Consider the following 23,362-nt stretch of genomic DNA (forward strand, 5'->3'; position numbering starts at 1 on the left):
TCTGCCAGGGGAGCAGCCGCGGCTGTCTACCTGGGGACGGAAGGGTCGCTACCGGCCGCAGAGAGCTGGAGGAAATGCTGCCGTCTGCCAAAGAAGGGGAGGAGCGGTTCCATCCACCAGGGGCCGGAGGACTCGCTGCCGTCCACCGGGGGAGGGGGAGCTGGCATCCGCCAGAGGGCGGAGGAGCGGTTGAGGACCGGGCGACAGCGTGTCTGGGAGCCGGTGAGCAAGTTCTTCTCTCTCTCTCTCTCTCTCTCTCTCTCTCTCTCTCTCTCTCTCTGTGTGTCTCCACTCACCCTTTCCCTCTCCCCGCGACTCCCCTTGTCTCTCCCCCAGGTTCACAGGAGGCGAGGTGGACCACCGGCTGATGGAACGGTCAGAAGGGCAGCGTCTCCCCTCCAGAGATGGGGAGGGAGTTAGTAGACCGGTGGCGGCCCAGCCTGAATCGTGCGGGGGAGGAGTGTGATGAGGAGGAGGGTGTGGCCGGGCCATGATGGTGCACGGCCAGCGCTGAATCAGCCAATCAGAGGGAGAGCGAGATAAAGGGGAGCTGGAGGCGCCAGTTCGAGAGAGAGAGAGACGCACGTGGCCACGCTGCATGTGTGTCTGTGTTTGTTTATGTTTGTTTTAAGTAAAGTTTGACATTAAAACTTTATGTTTACTGTTCAGCCAGTTCCCGCCTCCTCCTTGCCCCTCCTTGAACTGTTACAGAGACAATTGAACGAAAGATAGATAGTAGGTCTTCTGTGAGAGTGTGCAGGCCTTTAGAGGTGCTGTTTGTCAGAAAAGCAATCTGTTTGAACTGCTGTTCAACTTAGTGCCAAGAGACCACAACCTGAAAAGCTTTTAAACAGTCACAGATGGACCTGAAGACTAATTCACTACAGCTACTACAATCTACTACAAATCCTATTTCATAAAGTATGAACTGTGGGTCAATGTCACAGCACAAAAGACATTTGCTAGCTCCAAACACCATTTAGAAACTGCAATTTAAGCTTTGGACAACACAGAAAGGGTCAGAGGGCAGAATACAGTTTCCATCAGTACCCAAAATCTAGCACAGAAGTGTTTTCTAGCTCCGCCAATACTGGCCATAAACAAGAACACCTAAAAAACAGAATTTCACTTCAGACAGACTGCTTTATGTCTGAGGAATGAAAACGTATACCTAAATCGTAAGTATTTGTTGCTGTATTTCATGTACATCACTCAAACTGCTGTTACTCTGAAAGCTTCAGTTGTCTTACACCTTACCATGTCAAATAAAACTTAAAAACACCATCTGTTTCCCAGACAGGAGACTTCTATTAGCAACAGCATTTCATTCAATCGCCTTGAAGTGGTGTCATTTATCCACCCTTTTCCAGAACGCGGAAGTAACGGATGCCTTTTTTCGTTTTCCGGTCTCTAGTGTTTTCATTCGCATCAGCGTATGTTCTTAGCGGAAATTTTTATGTTTATCATATTCAATTGTAAAGAAAAGAAAAAAATGGTTCCATAATACCAATACTTTAGAGAGCAGCGGTGACCATTTTTTGACAGTTTCATTGCCATACAATAAAAGTGAATGGTGACTGAGGTTGTCAGTCTCCCTTATATCTCCTTATGTGTTCCACAGAAGAAAGAAAGTCATATGGATTTGGAACAGGTGAGTAAATGAAAACATAATTTTCATTCTTGGGTGACCTAACTTAACCCTTTAAACTGAGTAATCAATCTCTATTCTGTTGGATTTCTAAAAGTGAGCTCAGGTCAGATTTACGAACACCGCTGTACCACCCAAAATCCACCTGATTTGTAATTAGAGTGCTATATCATCACTCAGCACATACTGACTCTAACGCTCCATTACCACAGCACTCTGACTGATCTGTGTTCAGCCTAAATTTACAGCGTAGTGTCAGATTTAGACACGCAAATGGTACCGAGGTGGTGTGTGTGCATGAATGTATGAAGAGGAGGGAGGGGAAGCGAGTGATAGAGAGAGATGGTAGTCCTCGGTAATTACTTTAACATGCTGTGACATAAATCACACACCAGAGAGTTCATATTAAGTGCCTGGCGAGAACAGAGACAAAGGTGACAGAGGAGGGGGAAAGACAGTATAGAGTGAGAGAGAAAGAGAGGCCAGGACAGATAAGAAGAGGCTTACTCATCTTAACCCTCTGGGGTTGACGAACGCGCCGGCGCGTCCTGCTGGATTTTTTCCGCATAACAGCGGAAACAACTTAAAACACTTAAAATAAAAAAATATTTTTGGGCATACAGATAAGTGTAAGACATCATTAGAAACTATAAAGGGTCTACTTTTATTTGTGTACACTCACAATAACAACAAAACCTTGTGCTTTTGTAAAATAAAGAAAATAAACAGGGTGCGCTTTCAGCCGTCTCTGTCTCCGCGAGCATCCTACTGAAAAACGTCACAAAAATGAACTGAAACTCCGCAAATACTTATCACACAAATATGAAACATATGTCTAAAGAAAGCTTAAAATGTCTACTTTTAAATAAAACAATTCAAATCTAAAACAATTATTCTCCTGCAATGTAATCTGTATGAAACAAAGCGATGTACAGTTTCTCCTGGCTCAGCTCATTATCGCTAATGTGATCACACCCACCAACAGTGCGCGCTATTCATACGGTAATGTGCTGAGGCGATCAATGCAAATGGTAAACGCCCCCAACAATGCCTTAAAAAACATCAAGTTCATCATCAGATTCATTCTCTTTCCTGCGTGTTTGGAAGATGGCACGCAACACAGGTGAGGAAGCTCTACAGATGGTCCTGGATAGTGAGGAAGAGTTCACATTTTCCTCAGAAGAAGAGCGGGACTCCGACGATGAATGTTTACATTTTGAAGAGCGATTTGATCCAGCTGAGGATACAATTCCAGATGAGTAAGTCATTTAGTTTTACTTGCATTAGTTGACATGCTATTTTATATAAACATGGAAATATTTTACTAGCTGGACTATTTCCAGACTTGCCAGCCAGTATTCAGAGTATTGACATTTGAAATATGTCCCAATAGGCAAGATTTAGTTACATTTAAATGCTGTTTCGGCTAAAGCAGGTATTTACATTGTATGCTGTATGATATAAATATGATATGTAATATGATATAAAAATAATATGAATGTTTAGATTATATTTTAACTAGTGTTTATGCTGCCTCATTATCATCAACGAAGCTTGTGCTTGCAAATATCTGTTCGGGTGTAAATATGTAAAATGTGCTGTAAATATGCCCATATTAGAAAATCAGCGTATTAGAATGATTTCTGAAGGATCATGTGAAACTGAAGACTGAAGTAATGATGCTGAAAATTCAGCTTTGATCACAGGAATAAATTGCATTTGACAATATATTCAAATAGAAAACAGTTATTTTAAATTGTAAAAATATTTCACAATATCACTGTTTTTGCTGTATTTTGGATCAAATAAATGCAGCCTTGGTGAGCAGAAGAGACTTCTTTTAAAAACATTAGAAAATCTTACAGATCTATACACTTTTAAACGGTAGTGTAGGCCTAAAGTTTTTAAGTAAAGTCTTTATGTAAAGAAAATGTATATTCAGATAATACATTCAATCATTAATTCTCCTCACATTCATTCTCTCTCAGGGGAGGGGTCTTTGTCTCCTCAGGTGTGAATCACATCAATATTCATGATCATCCATGCCTCCACGCATATGGCCTTTCTAACACTAAAAGTGTCTTACAAAAGTTAAATGACTATATTGTTTTGTATGAATGAGTGATCAGGATGGTTTCACATCGTTTTTGTAGCAAAAACTCTAGGCTACAAGATCCAGTTCTCAAAAGTCTTGTGAACAAATGTTTAGTATGTGATATATGGCCTTATTTCAGTGATTTTTGAACACGCATAAACGTTATTTTCTAAAAAATACAAACATGTACATACATGTTGTTCACATATTATTGTAGCCCAGTTTGTGCTGAATACAGTGTTATCAGACTTTAGCCATTAATATGTTTTTAAGCAACTGAAAAAAGCACAAACGTCAAGGCATATCGAATCTTCTCCAGGGCCCAAAACACCCTCAGACCCCAGAGGGTTAAAGGAATATTTCAACCAAAAATAAAAATTGGCCATTATTTACTCACCCTCATGTCGTTCCAAACCTGTATGGTGTTATTTGTTTAGTGGAATACACAATTATAAATATTTGAAGAATTTTTGAAGACAACAGTTTAGAGACCAAGGGATGTCAAGCTACAAAAGGGACAAAAAACACCATTAAAGCACTACAGAATTTGTCAATAAGACTTTATTCCACTATATTCCAAGTCTTATGAAGTCATACAATAGCTTTGTGCTATTCACAGATAATCTTCGCCTCACAATTTTCCAAAGCTTGCATCTAGCCCAAATTAAAAAATGGCAAGTCAATGTCATTGACCTTAAAATGTCATTGGTTCTAACGTGTGTATTAACCAAACACGACACAACATTATTTTTTTTTTATACTAGACGACAATGTATGCAAGACGTGAGCATTTGGGGAGGACAAGACTATCACTAAATAATGACTTATATATAATAAATAATGTCTGAAATGTCGGGCTGTTCTTCAAAGAAACCTGCCATATGGCTTCAGAAAACTTGGAATATAGTGCACAAGTTGTACAGACTTTCATGAAGAATAGTTTTATTGTGATTTTTCTGTGTTATTTTGTCTTTTTTTTTTTTTTTTTTTGCCATGAACAAGAGTAAAAAAAATAAAATAAAATCATTTTTGTGTTTCACAGAAATATTACATCTTACAGGTTTGGAATTACATGAGGGTGAGTAAATAATGGCAGCATTTTTAATTTTGTAAAAACTATCCCTTTAAAATCAGTCCATATTGGCATATGGAGAGACAGAAAGGGTTAAGGGAGGATTCAAAAACACGAGAGACACAGGAAGAGGGAGGTTGAGAAGGTGAGCGAGCATCAGTCATGCCTGTGTGATGAGCTGTCATTGCAACACAGAGACAAGATAGCTCCTCAGGCCAGTCAGGCCTGAAGATTAGTATTAAACTCCTCAGCCCTATGCAGAAGACAAAGGACTGAATTACGCAGTCTGGCACAGACAAAGTGATGTGTATGTGGAAGGACTGAGGTCTTTTAGCTACACCTTTATTACAGAGTGAGAAAAATCAAGGCTCCTGGCCATCCAGAGAGCAATGTAAGCAATCAAGCCACTGTTCAAATAATAGCCTACATATTAATCTACACTATACGGCCAAAAGTGGCCATTCAATCACAACACCAATATTTAAATTCAATACCATTGGCTTCATTTGGAATTGTCCTTTGTTGCTATAATAGCTTCCACTCTTCTGGGATGGCTTTCTATTAGAAGTTCGAACACAACTGTGTTGATTTACTCTAATTCAGACACAAGACCATCAGTGAGGTCAGACACTATTGTTGGCCGATGGGGCCTGGCTTGAGTCCAGCATTGAAATTCATCCCAAAGTTGTTCAAATATGAGCAAAACTCGAGAGCTTGTCCATTTTAATTTGAGAACTTGTACAATAAATATTTGTACTTGTAAGTTGAAATTTTCACTCACAGCCCGAATAAAAATCTAAAGTTGAATGTTGCAATCTGCACTCAGAGACAATAATCAAAAACCTGTGTTTTGAATTCAAAGTTGCAGAAAAATAGTAACAAATGTGTACAATGATATTCATATAAATTCAACAACAGACACAAACTTGTATTGCATATTTACTTTTGTACTTTAATTCAGTTTTACAGTACAACCACAAATCTGCACTTACAACCTCTAAAATCTGCCACTGCAACTTCAAATCTTCACACCTTGACTTTTGCAACAACTTTAGCGATAAACCATTAGCAAAACTCACTTGTGCACTTGCAAATCCAGATGCTAGAGAGCAGGCTGTCAGTGTTGGGCGAGGGCGGGGCCAATTAAGTCGTGACCGATCACAAGAGCTGGAACAATCGATACCGGACCAATCAAAACTCACACAACAGCGACAGTGCTGTTTTTGTATGCAAAACAAATCTAGCAGTGGCAATTGCTGGCTGATGCAGTGGCAGAAGGAAATACTAAGTTAAATAAGTTGAAAATTAAATTATTAAGATTTAATTTATCATGCAACAAATCAAAAGGGACGATTTTATCACACTGATCAACCCAGAATTCGGCGTCGACAGACCGCACATGTAATGTCTAAGGGCTGAACTCTCTGGATGCAGAAAAAACAGGAAATTATAGAAATGACACAAATCATATTAAAAATATTTAAACCGATCCTACAATACACTACAATTTATAGGTTTGCATAAACAAATACAAAACCACTAAAGGAAAGAATGAATAAATAAACTGCAGAACTTTTGCCTGTGTTATGTTTATATAGGTGTGTAGTATAGGCTTTACAACATTAAGCAATCACAACCAAGTACGCTGATAAACAAAAGCATGTTACTGCCCGCCGATGTCTTTGAAGCAACAATTTACCACATTCTGATTAGCAAGGCCACAACGATGGATGATACCTGACTGATTGTGGAGGTATCTTTTACCCCCTCTCAAAAAAATTATAAGCTATGGCCTTATGAAAGAAAATATTTGCAGTATAATATTTTTACGTGTGGAGATGGGGTGTGGCCAAACAATGTCTGTGGAGAGAGTGACCGGGAGAGGAAGAGCGGTAAGGATTGACACCTGTGGGAAATTACCTCTGTTTTGTGTTGCACTGAGAGGTGGAGAGGGATAAACGGGCAGTCCAGACCGCCGGAGGAGAGGAGAGTTTATGTGTGTGCATTTATGTTGTGCTGAAAAGCAAACCGTTTGGTGTTACGCTGAAAAGAGTATTGAATAAAGAGATATGTTGGATTGTTTACTGGGCTCCCGCTTCCTCCTTCATGAGTGAACTAGTGATCTGTCACATTCGGCAAATATTTTTCTCAGTAAACCACACCCTATTCTACTAAAAATGTTTGTCTAAGGAGATTGAATGGGTGTATGGCGGGCCATATTCACCTGTTAGTAATGGCTGTAGATGAAATAGCCAAAACCATTCATTAGAAGGAGATATCCACATTGGCTCTGTGGTGTATTTAAGAATGCCAATTATTCTTAATCACCATCAAACTATCTACATCAACACCTTTTATATAAAGGAAACAGTTCCTGCATCTGAAATCACATACTGTCAGAGTATGTACTGTTTTTAAGCAAGAAAGCATTTTTTTTGGACAGGAAAACAGTACATTCTTTAGGTATGCAGGTGAGTAGTATAAATAGATTCCAGACTTACTTCATCCGGGAATGTGGGTATTGACCTGAATATATGATGTAATAACAACGACCGCATAAATAATTGACTCTAGTTTTACTAAACAAGCAACACTTAAGCACAAGGAATAACTTTCCTGGTATATATAGCACTTAGAGCTGATAAAAGCCGTCCGACTTGCGGTTCTTTTTTTTTTTTTAAATCCTTCTTTAGCTGCCAAGCGAATATGGGGTAGTAAAAATTTCCATTCGATCTGCACTTCAGAATCTCGCTGGAAATAATAGTTTATAAAGTATTTCTCGCTTACTGTTTTATGAATACTGAGGATTCATCTATTGGCATACTGTTTTTGGAAAACTATATACTGTAGAACAGAAGTACTGTATACTAATAAGAGATTAAATGTTAGTTTACCAAAAATAAATATATAAATCTGTCATGATTTACTTATCCTCATGTTGTTCCATATCTTTGAGTCTAGGGCTGTCATGATTATGAAATTTGGCTGATGATTAATTGTCAAACAAATAATTGTGGTTATGATGATTAATTGTCTGTTTTAGGGCTTTTGCGATTATAACAATTAATTGTCATACAAATTGTCATACTTTTATCATAGATGTACTGTATGTGTGCTCAATAAACCTTATTAAGTCATTTATTCATATTTAACTTTTACCTGATTTCCTTTAAGGCTTTAAAATATTTATGAATTACATTAAAATATTTCAAAATACTTAAAATATCTGTCTCTCTTTTTGGTCAACTTTAGTCTTGGTCCATTTTGCATTTACACTGTTGTTGTTGGAACCCAGTCAACCTTAACAGCTATTATTACATTACATAACATTAAATTGCATTATACTGTATAAGTATGCAATAGTAAAATATTTCTGAGCAACATTCTTCACTTTCACATGTCATGTGAAGGCTTTCCTTTTAAACCAACTGGCCCTTTTTTCACATTAAGACCTCTGCGATTCTGTGTTTCTTCATTCTAAACAGAGTAAGTGACACAGGACTCCTAATTGTAACAAGCCTATCTGTACGACTTTCAATATTCCATGGAACACAAAAATATACAAAGGAAATAAATGGTGACTGAGACTTGGTACAGGCTTGGAACAGCATCAGGGTGAGTAAATGATAACAGGATTTTCATTTTAGGGTGGACTATCCCAGTAAATACATACAGACATTAGAGCCCATATATGACTAAGGGCCTCCAAACTAAGGAAGACTAAAAGAAGGAACAAAGACATGGACTGAAAACCAATACTAAATGGGTTCGGAAGTGTTGACAGATTCTAATCTTCCCCCCGTTTTGGGAGTCAAAGGTTTGGAATATCATTATTCCACTAGGGCACTGTGATGACGGGCATTGTCAGAGTTGGTATGCTGTGGGCAAAGGATTGATGGATGCTTTGTTCTAGATTCAGTCTGCAATCAGAGTTCAGTGTTTGTGGGTCTCTCCAGAAATAAAGCCAGAATGTGTAGTTTAAGACTACCAAACGTTCTTATGAAACACACACACACACACACACACACACACACACACACACACACACATACTGGAAAGCATTTGCACAGTTGAACCTTTAGTGGACAGTATGATATCTCTTTTGATACACTAAAAGTGCACACCCATCTCATTGTGCTTTTCAAGTTTTTGGATCAAATTTGATTTTAATCAATTTCTTTTCAGCTAGATTATGTCATGGTTCTGTCACCTTGTCAGGTTGGGTTTCTGTCTGACGGGACCGTGGCATTATCGTCTCGTGCTTTATGTACCTTCTTTGTGTGAGCGCACAGGTCCGGTTGTTAGTGACCACCGTGCACGAGTTAATGCTGTGTGCTCTCTGGTGATGTCACGGTCCTGTCACCTTGTCAGGTTGGGTTTTGTCTGACGAGAACCGTGGCATCATCGTCCCCAGTCTGTCTTGTGTTTCGTGCACGTGCTTTGTGTGAGCACACGGTTCCGGATGTTGGCGACCGCCGTGCGCGAGTTACCGCCGTGCACCCTCCGGTGATGTCACAGTCCTGTCACCTTGTCAGGTTGAGTTTTTGTTTGACGAGGACCGTGGCATCATCTTTCCCTGTTTGTTTTGGTCAAAGCGTGTTTACGTTTTGCCCTCATGTGTTTCAGGTGCCGCTGGCATGCAGAATCAGCATTTCCATGGGAACCCTGATTGTTCCCATGGGAACGCTGATCATGACAACTTTCAGCTGCGAGCGGCACCTGCCCCTTGTTTGTTCTCTGCTTATTTAAATCCCCTCATATGTCATGTCCGAGGCTGGATCGGTCAGTGTGGTTTAACATTTATGTAGTTCAATATTGAATGTAGTCTAGCTAATGTGTGTGCTGTCAAGCAACTAACCTTGTTCTCTGTGTCTAGTTGGTGCTGTCTCGTGTATCTGTTGGTTGCCTGTCTCTGCCCGCATGTCGGTAAGTGTGGTTATCTTCCAGTTTGCTGTACGTCTGTCCTCGCTGCCCATGAATCGCCAGTGGAGGATTCCTCATCTTTGCCCGTGTGTCGGGAATACGACTGCCCTCCTTTGTCCAGGCTTTGTTCTCTGCACCACACCACGCTTCAATGGACTCTTCCTACGTATCTGCTCCTGACTTCCACAACACATACACCTCTCTACGAACACACACCTCCACTACGTGCACACAGACCTGTTCCTCGCCTCCTGCCGCTGCAGCTGCTGCTGGGATTCTAATACTTCGCTAGCACAGTTAATGTTGACATTTGTTGTTAATAAATCCTTTGAACTGTTCTTCTGCTATTGGGTCTCTGTCTCACTCTCGTGGTGACAGTTTATAGTCGAACTCTTGACAGATTAAAATGAAAACCCAAATGGATCAGAAGTTCTACTGTTAAAAAGCATAAACCTTTGTTGGTTATGGATATTTCTCTGTACACTGGATTGAAAGTAAATCAGCAAGTAATTGGCTGTAAGAAACCCTGTTGTTACACTGTACCTCAAATGCAACCAAACACTTTGTGACAGTAAACACTCTGGGGTCTCGTATCTAAAATAATAAATCACCAATTAAAGTGTTATGACAAGTGCAACAATGTGCAAAAACTATTAAAAAGATAATGCTTTTGATGAAATATTAAACATGCAGGGAAAAGAAGGTGGATCGGAGGGTATACTTTCCTCTCTTATCTAATCTCTTATATGACTAAATAATTAGCAAATTGCCCCTAGGGCTAGATAAAAAAGTACTCCACTTTAATTTCAATATTTACGAAATGTAAACCATTCATTTGATTTCAGTAAGCCCCCGATCCCCTGGTTTCCCAGAAATGTGAAAAGTGTTTCAGCTTCAGAATTGTATATCACAGCTTGAATGTGCTCAGTTCTTTAAAGAACATTAAATGAACTTCAGCATACGTTTGATCATTAATAAAGTCATCAAAGGATCTCTTTATCATTCTCTCTCACTCCCTCCCTCTTACTCTACCTACACACAATAACCTCATAGCAAGTTACTGAGACATCCTAATAAGACATTGAAATAAATTTTGCATGTCGTGTGGATGTGTACTAATGTCCTCTCAGAAAGTGCCTCTGTTTGCAGAATTTCAGCTCACTAGTTGGCCAGCAGCAGGAGACAGGTAGAGCAAGCTGTGCGCTCAGCTTTGCAGTAACAGCATACAGTGCCGATTAGTGCCCTGTGGCTGTTAAATCTACACTGCCTGGCCAAAAGAAAAGTCACCGTTTGGATTTAAATAAGCAGATACTTAAGAGCCTATGATTGGATCATTATTGTAGTGATTAATATGTTTCAGCTGGCAACAATTATTTGAACCCTAACTGATGCAGTGTGTAGCTTCTCATTTCTTAAACAACCATGTTGGAAGACATATCCCGTGGTCGTGGAAAAGATGTTACTGTGTCTCAGAAAGGGCAAATTATTGGCCTGCATCAAGCAAAAAAAAAAAAAAAAAAAAAAAAAAACAACTAAGGAGATTGCTGAAATCACTGGAATTGGGTTAAGAACTGTACAACGCATTATTAAAACCTGGAAGGATAGTGGTGAACTGTCAGCTTTGCGGAAGAAATGTGGATGGAAAAAAATCTTGAATGATCATGATCAGAGATCACTAAAACGCTGGGTGAAGTCACGTCATAAAAAACCTACAGTAGAACTCACAGCTATGTTTAATAGTGAAAGTGAGAGCATTTCCACATGCACAATGCTACGAGAACTTAGACAGACTTAGACAGGACTAGACAACTGTATGGCCACAAGAAAGCCACTTGTTAGTGAGGCTAATCAGAAAAAACTACTTCAATTTGCTAGGGAGCATACAGATTGGACTGTGGAGGAATGGACAAAGGTCAAGTGGTTGGATCAGTCCAGATTTAACTTATTCTAAAGTGATGGGCATGTCAGGGTGGATGGGAAGCACATGAAACGATCCACCCTTCATGCATAGTGTCCACTGTACAAGCCTCTGGAGGCAGTGTTAAGATCTGGGGTTGCTTCAATTGGTCAGGTCTAGGCTCAGCATTGTTATGCAGCAATAAAATTATGTCAGCTGACTACCTGAATGTATTGAATAACCAAATTATCCCATCAATCGATTTTTTCTTCCCTGATGGCACAGGCATATACCAGGATAACAATGCCAAGATTCATCTGCTCAAATTGTGAAAGAGTTCAGGTAATATGAGGAATCATTTTCACACATGAACTGGCCACCACAGAGTCCAGACCCCATTGAAAGTCTTTGGGATGTGCTGGAGAAGACTTTACGGAGTGGTTCGACTCTCCCGTCATCAATACATGATCTCTGCCAAAAATTAATGCAACTCTGGATGGAAATAAATGTTGTGACATTGCATAAGGTTGTCGAAACAATGCTACAATGCATTCTGTAATCAAAGCTAAAGGTGGTCCAACGAAATATTAGAGTATGTGACTTTTTTTATTTGCCCAGGCAGTGTATTTGGGCCTGTGTGGGAAAAGAAGACCTGTGCCCATTGTGTATAAAAGACTTTTGCTGAGCCCAGCCAAATGAGAGTGTCAGCCAAACCAACAAAGAGATGTGAAATTCGATTTAAGACACTTTCCAAAGGAGTCTGAGTCCCCAAGGCAGCCACGGCTAACTGGCAGAAACGCACAAAAAGGGAAAAATCAACTTTCAAACATCAAACTGCAGAGAAAATTCTTGCCTTGCCTTTGCAAACCGTGCCAAGACTACAATGTACTTTAAACACTTACCTGCGTAATTCAAGCTATTCATTAATAATACAGTATTGTAATAAATTATTTAATGGCAAAATTGTATTTTGTACATTCATGTGTCTTGACTGACAACAAAACTTTCAACAGAGCCTTTCAAGCCGCTTTTAATGTTAACTCAATGTCATTGTCATTGTCAACGTCAACATTGTAAAAGTGTCGTTGTTCAACATAACGAGCGAAACACCAAGCAGCTTACATCAAGTTGTCACTTACAGTGCGTTCAGATCAGATTGTCATTGCAATCCCACAGCACTTAATCACTGATTGCTGACTGAACAGCAGGATTAAATAAATTTGCTATGGACCTTAGTCAGAGTAGATGGCTACTATAAATGTTTTTCTCGAATTTAAATGAGGCTTTAAAGGGGTCATGTCATGAGGCATAACATTTTCCTTGATATTTTGACATACAAGAGGTCATTGTACTATAAAAACATATTGTAAGTTTGTAAGTTGAAATCAGCTACACTGTGACATCACAGTGCAGTATTATTTGCATAGTTTTTGGACAAAATGGCCCCCTTCCCCATGTCAACCGGCGAATAAGTTGAGGGAGATTCCCCAGCCGGTGAACATCGCTTATTTCCTGACGCGGGATGCGTATTGAAGCTCGGAGACTAAACGGGAATCCCCGGGCTGACTGTCCCTTATAAAACTCTCCCCACATTTATTAACTCTTCACATTCATAGTTTGTGTTTGAATGTTTTAGCTTTTTAAATAGCATTATTTTATCACCAAATCTTGTATTGGGGAGAAACAGTGCGATGTTTTTGTTCAGTTTTCTATTGTTATTCAAGTCAAACAACTGATGTAATTTGATTGTGTGCTCAACATAAACTGGGGCATATATCTATGAAAGATTGCCTGGACTGAGTGCTTTTAGGTGATTTTGTAAATCGCTAGTAAGTTTTCATTCTTTCATTCTTGGAAAATACAGTTCTACATTTGTAATGGTGGAGGGGCATTTGCTCTTCAATGATGTTAGCCAATCATAACAGTGGGTGTGACTTAAAGGTGAAATTGTGCCGAGCGTTTCAGACATTGGGCCAAATACAGGGTAGAAAAAGTTCATGTAATACTACATAATGACTTTTTTGTGCAAAAAACTTTGCTAACATTATAAGTGAATTTCAAAGAAGAATTTTCTTTTCTTTAAATGTACATGTCATGACCCCTTTAAGGGTAAAGCCCGTACACACATGCAGTGACTTTCAGCGACAAAGCAACATGATCCCATTAATTTTCAAAGCTGGTGACTTCTGATGACACGAGCGACAGAGACTTCTGGCGACTAGATATGGGTGTGGCGAGTGACACAACAAAGTTGAGAAAAGTTTAAGGAAACACTTTATTTTGATGGTCCCAAGCAGATATTTAACTGACTATAACTATGACTTATCAACTTGCTATAGCTAGTAAACAGTGTTTCAACAAACATTCAGTAGACTTTCAGTAGCCTGTATATAGATCTTTATTAATGACCTTTTAATGAACGGATGTTCTCAACAATAATGTAAGTAGGTCATTAATAGAGATCTATATACAGGCTACTGAAAGTCTACTGAATGTTTGTTGAAACACTGTTTACTAGCTATAGTAAGTCAGTAGATAAGCTGTTATTTTGCTGCTGTTATACAGGCTATTGATAGTCTACTGAATGTTTGTTGAAACACTGTTTACTAGCTATAGCAAGCCAGTTGATAAGTCACTTATAGTCAGTTAAATATCTACTTGGGTCCATCAAAATAAAGTGTTACCAAGTTTAACTTTATGCAAATGAGGAGCGACTTTCAGGAGCGACAAACAATAGGAGTGAAAATGGGGTTCACTGGAGCTCACGTCACCCGTCTCCTTTGTGGTAATGGAGTAGAGTGCAGGCAACACAGAGGGGAACTTTCTTCGAGCGATTTCACAGTTCTGTATTATTTGTCTGTGACCACATACATGGATACAATAAAACATTTTGCTGGAAAGGAAAATGTTGGGAGTCTGAGTGAGTTTGATTCGTACATTGATAGTTCGTTCGTGTTATAAATGTTATGATGCATTGAGCACTGCTGCAGTTCATATTAAAACACCGTCCCCTGCAGAATGTTCATTTTTAGGGACAAGATAACTGATTTTTTGTCAAATAAGTTTCTAATTCACGGTCACATAAGAATCACTTTTTAGAAATTATTGTCAGTCTGAGATTTGAGTCGAAGATTTTATACATTGATCACTAATCTGGTTAATGATTAAATGCATTGAGCACTGCTGTAGTTCATGTAACAACACTTTCCATAGCAGAGTGTAATTTTTAGTGACAAGAACTAAAGTGTCGATCACTCTCCTGACAAAACATTCAGTGCAGTTCAGACCGAATGTGTTTTTGCATTACAAAGAGATAGATGCAGCGCAATGAATGGAACAGAATGCAAGTGTCTCAAGATGTGTTTTTAAATGATGAAGTTCTCATAACTTGACCCGGCATTTTAAAAATGCAGCGCTCCTGAAAAAAAAAAAAAAAAAAAAAAACAGGCAGATGCACAGCAATGGTCAAAGTTGTCCATCAAGTGTTAGTTTAAATAGTAAAACAATTAAAAAAACAGTTCAGACAGATGACTATATATATATATATATATATATATATATATATATATATATATATATATATATATATATATATATATATATATATATATAGCTTCTGATAGGAGGTGTACTGAATTGGAGGTGTACCTGTGGATGTATTTTAAGGCCTACCTTCAAACTCAGTGCCTCATTGCTTGACATCATGGAAAAATCAAAAGAAATCAGCCAAGACCTCAGAAAAAACATTGTGGACATCCACAAGTCTGGTTCATCCTAGGGAGCAATTTCCAAATGCCTGAAGGTACCACATTCATCTGTACAAACAATAGTATGCAATATAAACACCATGGGACCACGCAGCCATCATACCGCTCATGAAGGAGATGCATTCTGTCTCCTAGAGATGAACGTAGTTTGGTGTGAAAAGTGCAAATCAATCCCAGAACAACAGTAAAGGACCTTGCTGGAAGATGCTGGAGGAAACAAGTAGACAAGTATCTATATCCACAGTAAAATGAGTCCTATATCGACATAACCTGAAAGGCTGCTCAGCAAAGAAGAAGCCACTGCTCCAAAACCGCCATAAAAAAGCCAGACTACAGTTTGCATGTGCACATTGGGACAAAGATCTTACTTTTTGGAGAAATATCCTCTGGTCTAATGAAACAAAAATTGAACTTTTTGGCCATAATGACCATCATTATGTTTGGAGAGAAAAGGGTGAGGCTTGCAAGCCAAAGAACACCATCCCAACCGTGAAGCATGGGGGTGGCAGCATCATGTTGTGGGGGTGCTTTGCTGCAGGAGGGACTGGTGCACTTCACAAAATGGATGGCATCATGAGGAAGGAAAATTATATGGATATATTGAAGCAACATGTCAAGACATCAGCCATGAATTAAAGCTCGGTCGCAAATAGGTCTTCCCAATGGACAATGACCATAAGCATACCACCAAAGTGGTGGCAAAATGGCTTTAGGACAACAAAGTCAAGGTATTGGAGTGGCCATCACAAAGTCCTGACCTCAATCTGAAAGAAATTTTGTGGGCAGAACAGAAAAAGCGTTTGCGAGCAAGGAGGCCTACAAACCTGACTCAGTTACACCAGTTCTGCCTGGAGGAATGGGTCTAAATTCCTGCAACTTATTGTGAGAGGCTTCTAGAAGGCTACCCAAAACCTTTGACCCAAGTTAAACAATTTAAAGGCAATTCTACCACATACAAACAAAGTGTATGTAAACTTCTGACCCACTGGGAATGTGATGAAAGAAATAAAAGCTGAAATAAATCATTCTCTACTATTATTCTGACATTTCACATTCTTAAAATAAAGAAGTGATCCTAACTGACCTAAGACAGGGAATGTTTTCTATGATTAAATGTCAGGAATTGTGAAAAACTAAGTTTAAATGTATTTGGCTAAGGCGTATGTAAACTTCTGACTTCAACTGTATGTATATATATATATATATATATATATATATATATATATATATATGTATGTATGTATATATATATATATATATATATATACCAGTAGACGAAAAACTGTAATAGTAATTCGGATAGTACGGCCCATTTAACAGACTGTACTTCTATCCCTCACAGCCTTGTTTTCAATCACAAAAAATTAAATATGCCGTCTATATTAATTAAGGTCCTTTCAGGTCAACTCGTTACAATGAGTCTAGAAGCCATTCTTTAAAATCTTTGCAGGAGTCTGAAACCTCAACTTTCGACCTCTGAGTGCTGGGTAATAAAGGATATGGGCTCAACACCATGCGAATGCACCAGCTGCGAGGGCAGGTAGTCTGCTTGAGACAGAAGAAAACCACTGGCGCCAACTCAGGAAACGGCACGACCAAAGTGCTGAGGTCACTGCCAGTATCATCACACGGCCCCACCTCTTCGATGATGTCGTCCCCCTGGGCGGAGCCAAAGTCCTCGCACCGTCCCGCCCCCACCTGGCTCATGCCGAGCGGCACGGGACACTCCTCAGTCGTCATGGCAACGGAGCGGCAGCCTGAGGAAGAAGAAGAAAAAGAGACATCATTACCCAAGAGGCACTTTAGGCTCTACAATATGAGCTACACTGAAATAAATGACTTGGAATTGCTCATAAAACAATAAATTGTGAGAGAGAGAGTTCAGTTTGCTCATATTGTGCTAGTGCCATGTTCTGCTTGCATGTGCCAGCGCTGAGCCGCACTGTCATCTGCTCAGCTTTCATGAGGGCTGGAATAAAAACAACTCCAAATCCGTAATGAATGCAGAACAGCATATTGCACTACATCTCCGCTCATTCACTGACTGCATACAGTGACTCATTAAGCAGGAGATATGAGTGTGGCTGAGGTTTCTGCAGCAGTAGACGCATCCCTCACCTGACTGCGAGTCTCACAGAAGTCCTGCATGAGGTTCCATTAGCCCTGCTCACTTCAATTAAATCTAACAAGCCACTTTTGTTTTGTCCCAGAACACAAAATCTACCAACTGTCAGTGTTTCTGTGGTGATGAGTTTAATCTAATTTGCCAACCTCCCACCTACCCCCCCCCCCACACACACACACTTTTCTCTCTCATTGAGTAGCTGCTGAGGTGCCAGAGCTCCTCAACATCTAAAAAGCCTCTATTTGCAGCCATAATAATTGTAAACACAGCTAAACAGGAGAAACTCAACAATGAGAGAACTAGAGACAGAATGACAAACAAGAGAACTTATAGAGAGAGAAAGGATAAGATGGAGGGAAAGAACAGGGCTGTAGTGTATTATTTTTGCTTTTTCAATGCAGTGCTTCTGAATCGCATAAATTTACATCTCTCACTCTGCTAATTTGCTTCATTTTAAGGTTCATCATCATCATCGTCATTGTTGATTTCCTCCAAGTTTCACGGTTTCTTAGGGTATGTTTACATGACAACGATGTACTAAAAACGGAAAAGTTTTTCCTTTGCGTTTTTGAAAAGTTTTACATACAGACGACAACGTTGTCAAAACGATCCCCGTTCACACAGATCCGCAAAAACGACTAAAAACGCTGTATTATGCATGCCAGGCCAGTAGTTGGCGATGTCACTTTGTAAAGAAACATTACGCGCCTGCGCACATAAGCATTCTTCCACAGAGTGGTGAATACAAACAATGAAGATGGCGAAAGCATCGAGCAATTTTGTCTGGATGGACGATGAGGTTGCTTTATTACTACAAGTGACCCTGGACTATAAAGAAGCAAAATATCAGGAAAATGTGGACTGGGAGTCATGCCAGTCTAAGTATTCTGGCATCTTTGAGGCATTTTTAGCCCACATTCCGACAAGCGAAAATACGGGACGGAAGGATTTCGCGTACAAGAAAGAGTCGATTTCCAAAGCTCACATTACATCTTAATCTCTTTCCTCTCCTCCACTTGCCTCCCTCCTGTCTCACTCTTACAGTGAGAGCACAGTGGTATGTCTTTCTCTTGTGTTTTAATGCTAAAACACATTAGCACTCCTAATGGGAGAACAGACACACTCTCACACTCAATACTAAAAGCTGCAGAAAGCCCTAGGGAGCTTGTGCTGACGAGTCTATTTTAAATCAGCTGCACATTCACACACCTTAGACACATTACCCTTAGTGTTAAACCTTTACAAACTCAGTGCTCTTGTGGGAATTTTGCATACATGCTTAGCACTATTGAGTGTACTCTATATTATCAAAACCTGCACTTAAAGGGACAGTTCACCCAAAAATGAAAATTCTCTCATCATTTACTCACCCTCATGCCATCCGAGATGTGTATGACTTTCTTTCTTCTGCATTACACAAACAAAGATTTTTAAAATAATATTTCAGCTCTGTTGGTCCTCACAATGCAAATGAATGGTGCCCAGAACTTTAAAGGCCCACAAGGCAGTATAAAACTAATCCATAAGACTCCAGTGGTTAAATCCATATCTTCAGAAGCGATATGATAGGTGTGGGTGAGAAACAGATCAATATTTAAATCCTTTATTTTTTCTGTAAATCCACACTTTCACTTTCACTTCAACATTCTGGTATGGAAATGACTTTTGCTTTCACATTCAGCCACCTACTGGTTGGGGCTTGTCAAAGGCAGAAATTTAGAGTAAAAAAGGACTTAAATATTGTTCTGTTTCTCACCCACATTGCTTGAAGATATAGATTTAAACACTGGAATCATATGGATTACTTGTATGCCTCCTTTATGTCATTTTTGGACCTTCTGAGTAGGGCTGAGGATCGATTCCAAAAAAGAATTGATTCCTCGATTCCGAGGCGTTGGGAATCGAGAATCGACTCGAAACATTGATATTTTTGGACTGTGTTTATTTCCTTGAACTACTACACATTTTAGAAGCCTAACAGCACTAATTCAATTTACAAAATGATTATAAAATTACTACATCTTAAAGATCATCAATCTGACTCCGAGTCAAATCCGCTCCATTTGTTCATCTGTATGAAGTAATCACACAAGCCCTTCAACACATCTGCTTTCCAGACCTGGATAATCTGCCAGTATTTTACTTTGGATTAAACTAACAATCAAGTAACATCCCAAATTTGTGACAGTAAATTGGCATACAGTATAACTTCCCCGATGTTACAACACAAGTCTGCAACAAGGAGATGGCAGAGTTGTGTCAGCATCCCAGTTCACATCAATAAATCTGTATGTTAAAGTTTAAATGATCAGTGTGCTGCACTTATAAAAGCAAGAATCTAACCCTTATCTACTCGTTCTCGACATTTTTAGTGTTTTAAAACCTTTTGCATATATTTATTTTTTAATTAGCCTACATTTTACACAATTTTACATTAAAATTCTATAAAAATAATATTAATTAATAATTCAAAAACAAAAATGTTAAATACATGTTAAAAATGTATATATATGTTTATATATATATATATATATATATATATATATATATATATATATATATATATATATATATATATATATTGTATGAAATACACCAGTACAACCATGTGGATTTTTTAATAAAACTGAAGTGTATTGTTTGGACATTTCATTCAGTGTCCAAAAGGTAGTGGACAATTACTATACATTCTAATTTAAACCTCTTTCTAAACAAGAACTCATGAGTGGTAACAGACAATTTCAGTATAGGTTAAATGGTGCTTTTAGACTATTTCCGGTAGTTCTTGGAAATACAGGCGCATCTACTCAAACTTCCCTCAAATTTATCTCATGGGATTGAAGCATCACGCTTTGGTATGTGCATATAAACCCTGATTTAATTTTAGAATGGACCTATTAATAGTAAATGTCACTCATGTTATTATAAACAGTGCAAAGAACGCTTTGTAGTGAGCTATTTATTATGAGATTTAACTTTGCCTCCCGCAAATCGAATCGAATAAATGAGTCTGGAACTGACTCTTGGAATCCAAAACCAGGAATCGATTCCCAAATTTCTGGAATCGAACAGCCCTACTTCTGAGTTCTGGTCACCATTCACGTGCACTGTATGGACCTACAGAGCTAAGATACTCTTCTAAAAATCTTAATTTGTGTTTTGCAGAAGAAAGGAAGTCATACACATCTGGGATGGCATAAGGGTGAGTAAATGATAGAGAATTTTCATTTTTGGGTGAAAAATCCCTTTAATTGAATGAATGGCACAATATAAAAAAGTAATAAGATAACTAATGTTCATGATATGGAACTGGGTCAACATTTAGTTGATTAGCCCCTGCTGGTAGATGCCGTAACTACACCATCTGGACCAAAATAGCATCTTTCTCCATTGACTTCTATTCAAAAGTAACCAGGAATTCTGACCAAATACATGTTTTGCAAGTAACATAAGAATCGTAAATATTTCACTATAATATAGCTTGATATTTGGAGGTCTCATTAAAGTGTGGGATGGACTTTTTCCTTGTCTGTTCCCTTTCATGTCACAGCTCAGGATAGTCACTAGCAAAGGGCTTGAACGTTCATGTGGTTCATGTTTCAACTTGTTACACTTTTGGTGTTCCTGATAAAAAATGACCAGCCTATAAAAATTGCTTATAAATCTCTCATTATGCTATATTATCATCTCCATATATGGGAATATATCTTATTGCCAACTTGTTTTCTTTCAATGAGCACAGGTTTTGTATTTCTTTTTGGAACTTATTGATCGTAGGCCTTATTGACCTGAGCTTAAGCTTATCCGTATTTGAGTGAAAAAAGTATTATTATGGCCTTTATGTTTGCAAGCACACATGCACATATGTGAACATGAACATGATGATCATGCTCCAGATCACTAAATTTTTCTCTTATTTTTGATCTCCCCCATTCATTTCATAGCCGGTCATTTTCGACCGGGAACACCACAAGTGTGACATTTTGTACAAAGTAAAAGCATTTCAAAACAAACTTCCTGGTTAAACATTAAAACACACTAATGTTTGATCCTGATGATCCCACTTCTTCTTCCCCCAAGCAATCAGACTTTTGAACTCTTGATCTCCCACGATCAAAATACATCAGCACTGCACTTTATTACCCTTACTCTTATATCTCACACCAGACTGTCATAAATTATATTATTATTATTATATTATGTTCTCTCTTAACAACTGACTATCAACCGAGAGCCTGAATGTCAATACAGTACAATACTGTACATTCTATATATATATATATATATATATATATATATATATATATATATATATATACTTCTTTATATATTTTTATTTTTCATTTTTTATTGAATAATGTGTATCTATATAGTGCGTATTGTATACTGTACAGTGTATGTTAATATTTGTATATTGTTGAGTGTAATTATGTGTATAACAGATGTTTAAATTGTGTTGTGTTAATTTGATGTTATTGTAAATTGGTATATGTCTCATCACTGTCACGACTGCTATGTTGATCGGAACTGCACCCAAGAATTTCACACACCATTGCACTTGTGTATATGGCTGTGTGACAATAAAGTGATTTGATTTGATTTTTTTGATTTTGACTTATGATTGGGAACACCAAATTAGGTCAAAAATGTATACACATCACAAGGATTAAATACATCAAATGGTTACTGATTTTGATACATTTTTATGACAGAAACAGCTATAAATAACAAGGTAGCTACAGAAACTGTATGCTACTCTCCTTCACTATGTTGAAAGTTTATTTCTCCTCCAAACTCTGGTTTCCACTTGAAACTCGGGTCTCAAAATTAATTTACAAGTTTCCCAGTTGGAATTACGACTTGAGAAAGTGTTCATGTGCAACTTCCAATTAGGAAACTTGTATTTATGATAATTCCGATAGCAAGCATAAGTGCCCTTTAGCAAAGAAAACAGATTTCAAATTTAAATTTGTATTTTCAACAAGTCATGTGCCAACCAAGCAACTCCCGTTGAGATGACTGGAAAAACAGATAGTTCTCTCCATATGTTATACAGTAGAACTCTTTGGTTATGGACAATACAATACCCCAGATAAAGGCCAATATTATAAATCGATACTATTTTGTTCATCAGAAACTTAAAGCACAATAAAATCCTTATTCAGTTTTATGTGCAACAAAGTGAATTCAGGTGTAAATCTACAGTTAAAAAGATGTATAACACTTTATGCGGTATAGAAAAAGAATATACAGCTTGAATTTTAAAATTGATTGTCCAATGGCAGATCATTTAAGTAATGATACCAATTTTGTCACAATTTATCATGTATATCATGAATGGTAGTCTACTGAATATATATATTCACATCAATCTACACTCCATACCCCATAACAACAAAGCAAAAAACAGACTTTTGATAACTCTGCAAATTTATTTAAAAAAATAAATAAATGAAATATCACAAGTATTCAGACCCTTTGCAATGACACTTGAAATTTAGCTCAGGTGCATCCCATTTCTCTGGATCATATTTGAGATGTTTCTACACTTTGATATGAGTCCACCGGTGGCAAATTCAATTGATTGTTCATGGTTTGGATAGGCACACACATGTCTATATAAAGTCTCACAGCTGAAAATGCATATCAAAGCAAAAACCAAGCCATGAGGTCAAAGGAACTGTGTGCAGAGCTCAGAGACTGGATTGTGTCGAGGCACAGATCTGGGGAAGGCTACAAAAATATTTCAGCTGCATTGAAGTTTCCTAAGAGCACAGTGGCCTCCATAATTCTTAAATGGAAGAAGTTCGGAACAACCAGGACTCTACCTAGAGC

At 38.3% G+C, this 23,362-nt stretch overlaps 1 protein-coding gene across 1 annotated transcript in view; it reads right to left on the reverse strand.

The window, feature by feature from the left end:
• Positions 1–17,142, reverse strand: part of LOC127450696 (voltage-dependent T-type calcium channel subunit alpha-1I-like) — a 231,779-nt gene extending 214,637 nt beyond the window's left edge. Inside the window, exon 1 of the mRNA XM_051714981.1 lies at positions 16,904–17,142. Within this exon, the coding sequence (XP_051570941.1) occupies positions 16,904–17,142 (239 nt within the window). The remainder of the gene's footprint in view (positions 1–16,903) is intronic.
• Positions 17,143–23,362: the final 6,220 nt, after the last annotated feature.

This window comes from Myxocyprinus asiaticus, chromosome 13 (genome assembly GCF_019703515.2).
Source record: "Myxocyprinus asiaticus isolate MX2 ecotype Aquarium Trade chromosome 13, UBuf_Myxa_2, whole genome shotgun sequence".
Taxonomy (NCBI): domain Eukaryota; kingdom Metazoa; phylum Chordata; class Actinopteri; order Cypriniformes; family Catostomidae; genus Myxocyprinus; species Myxocyprinus asiaticus.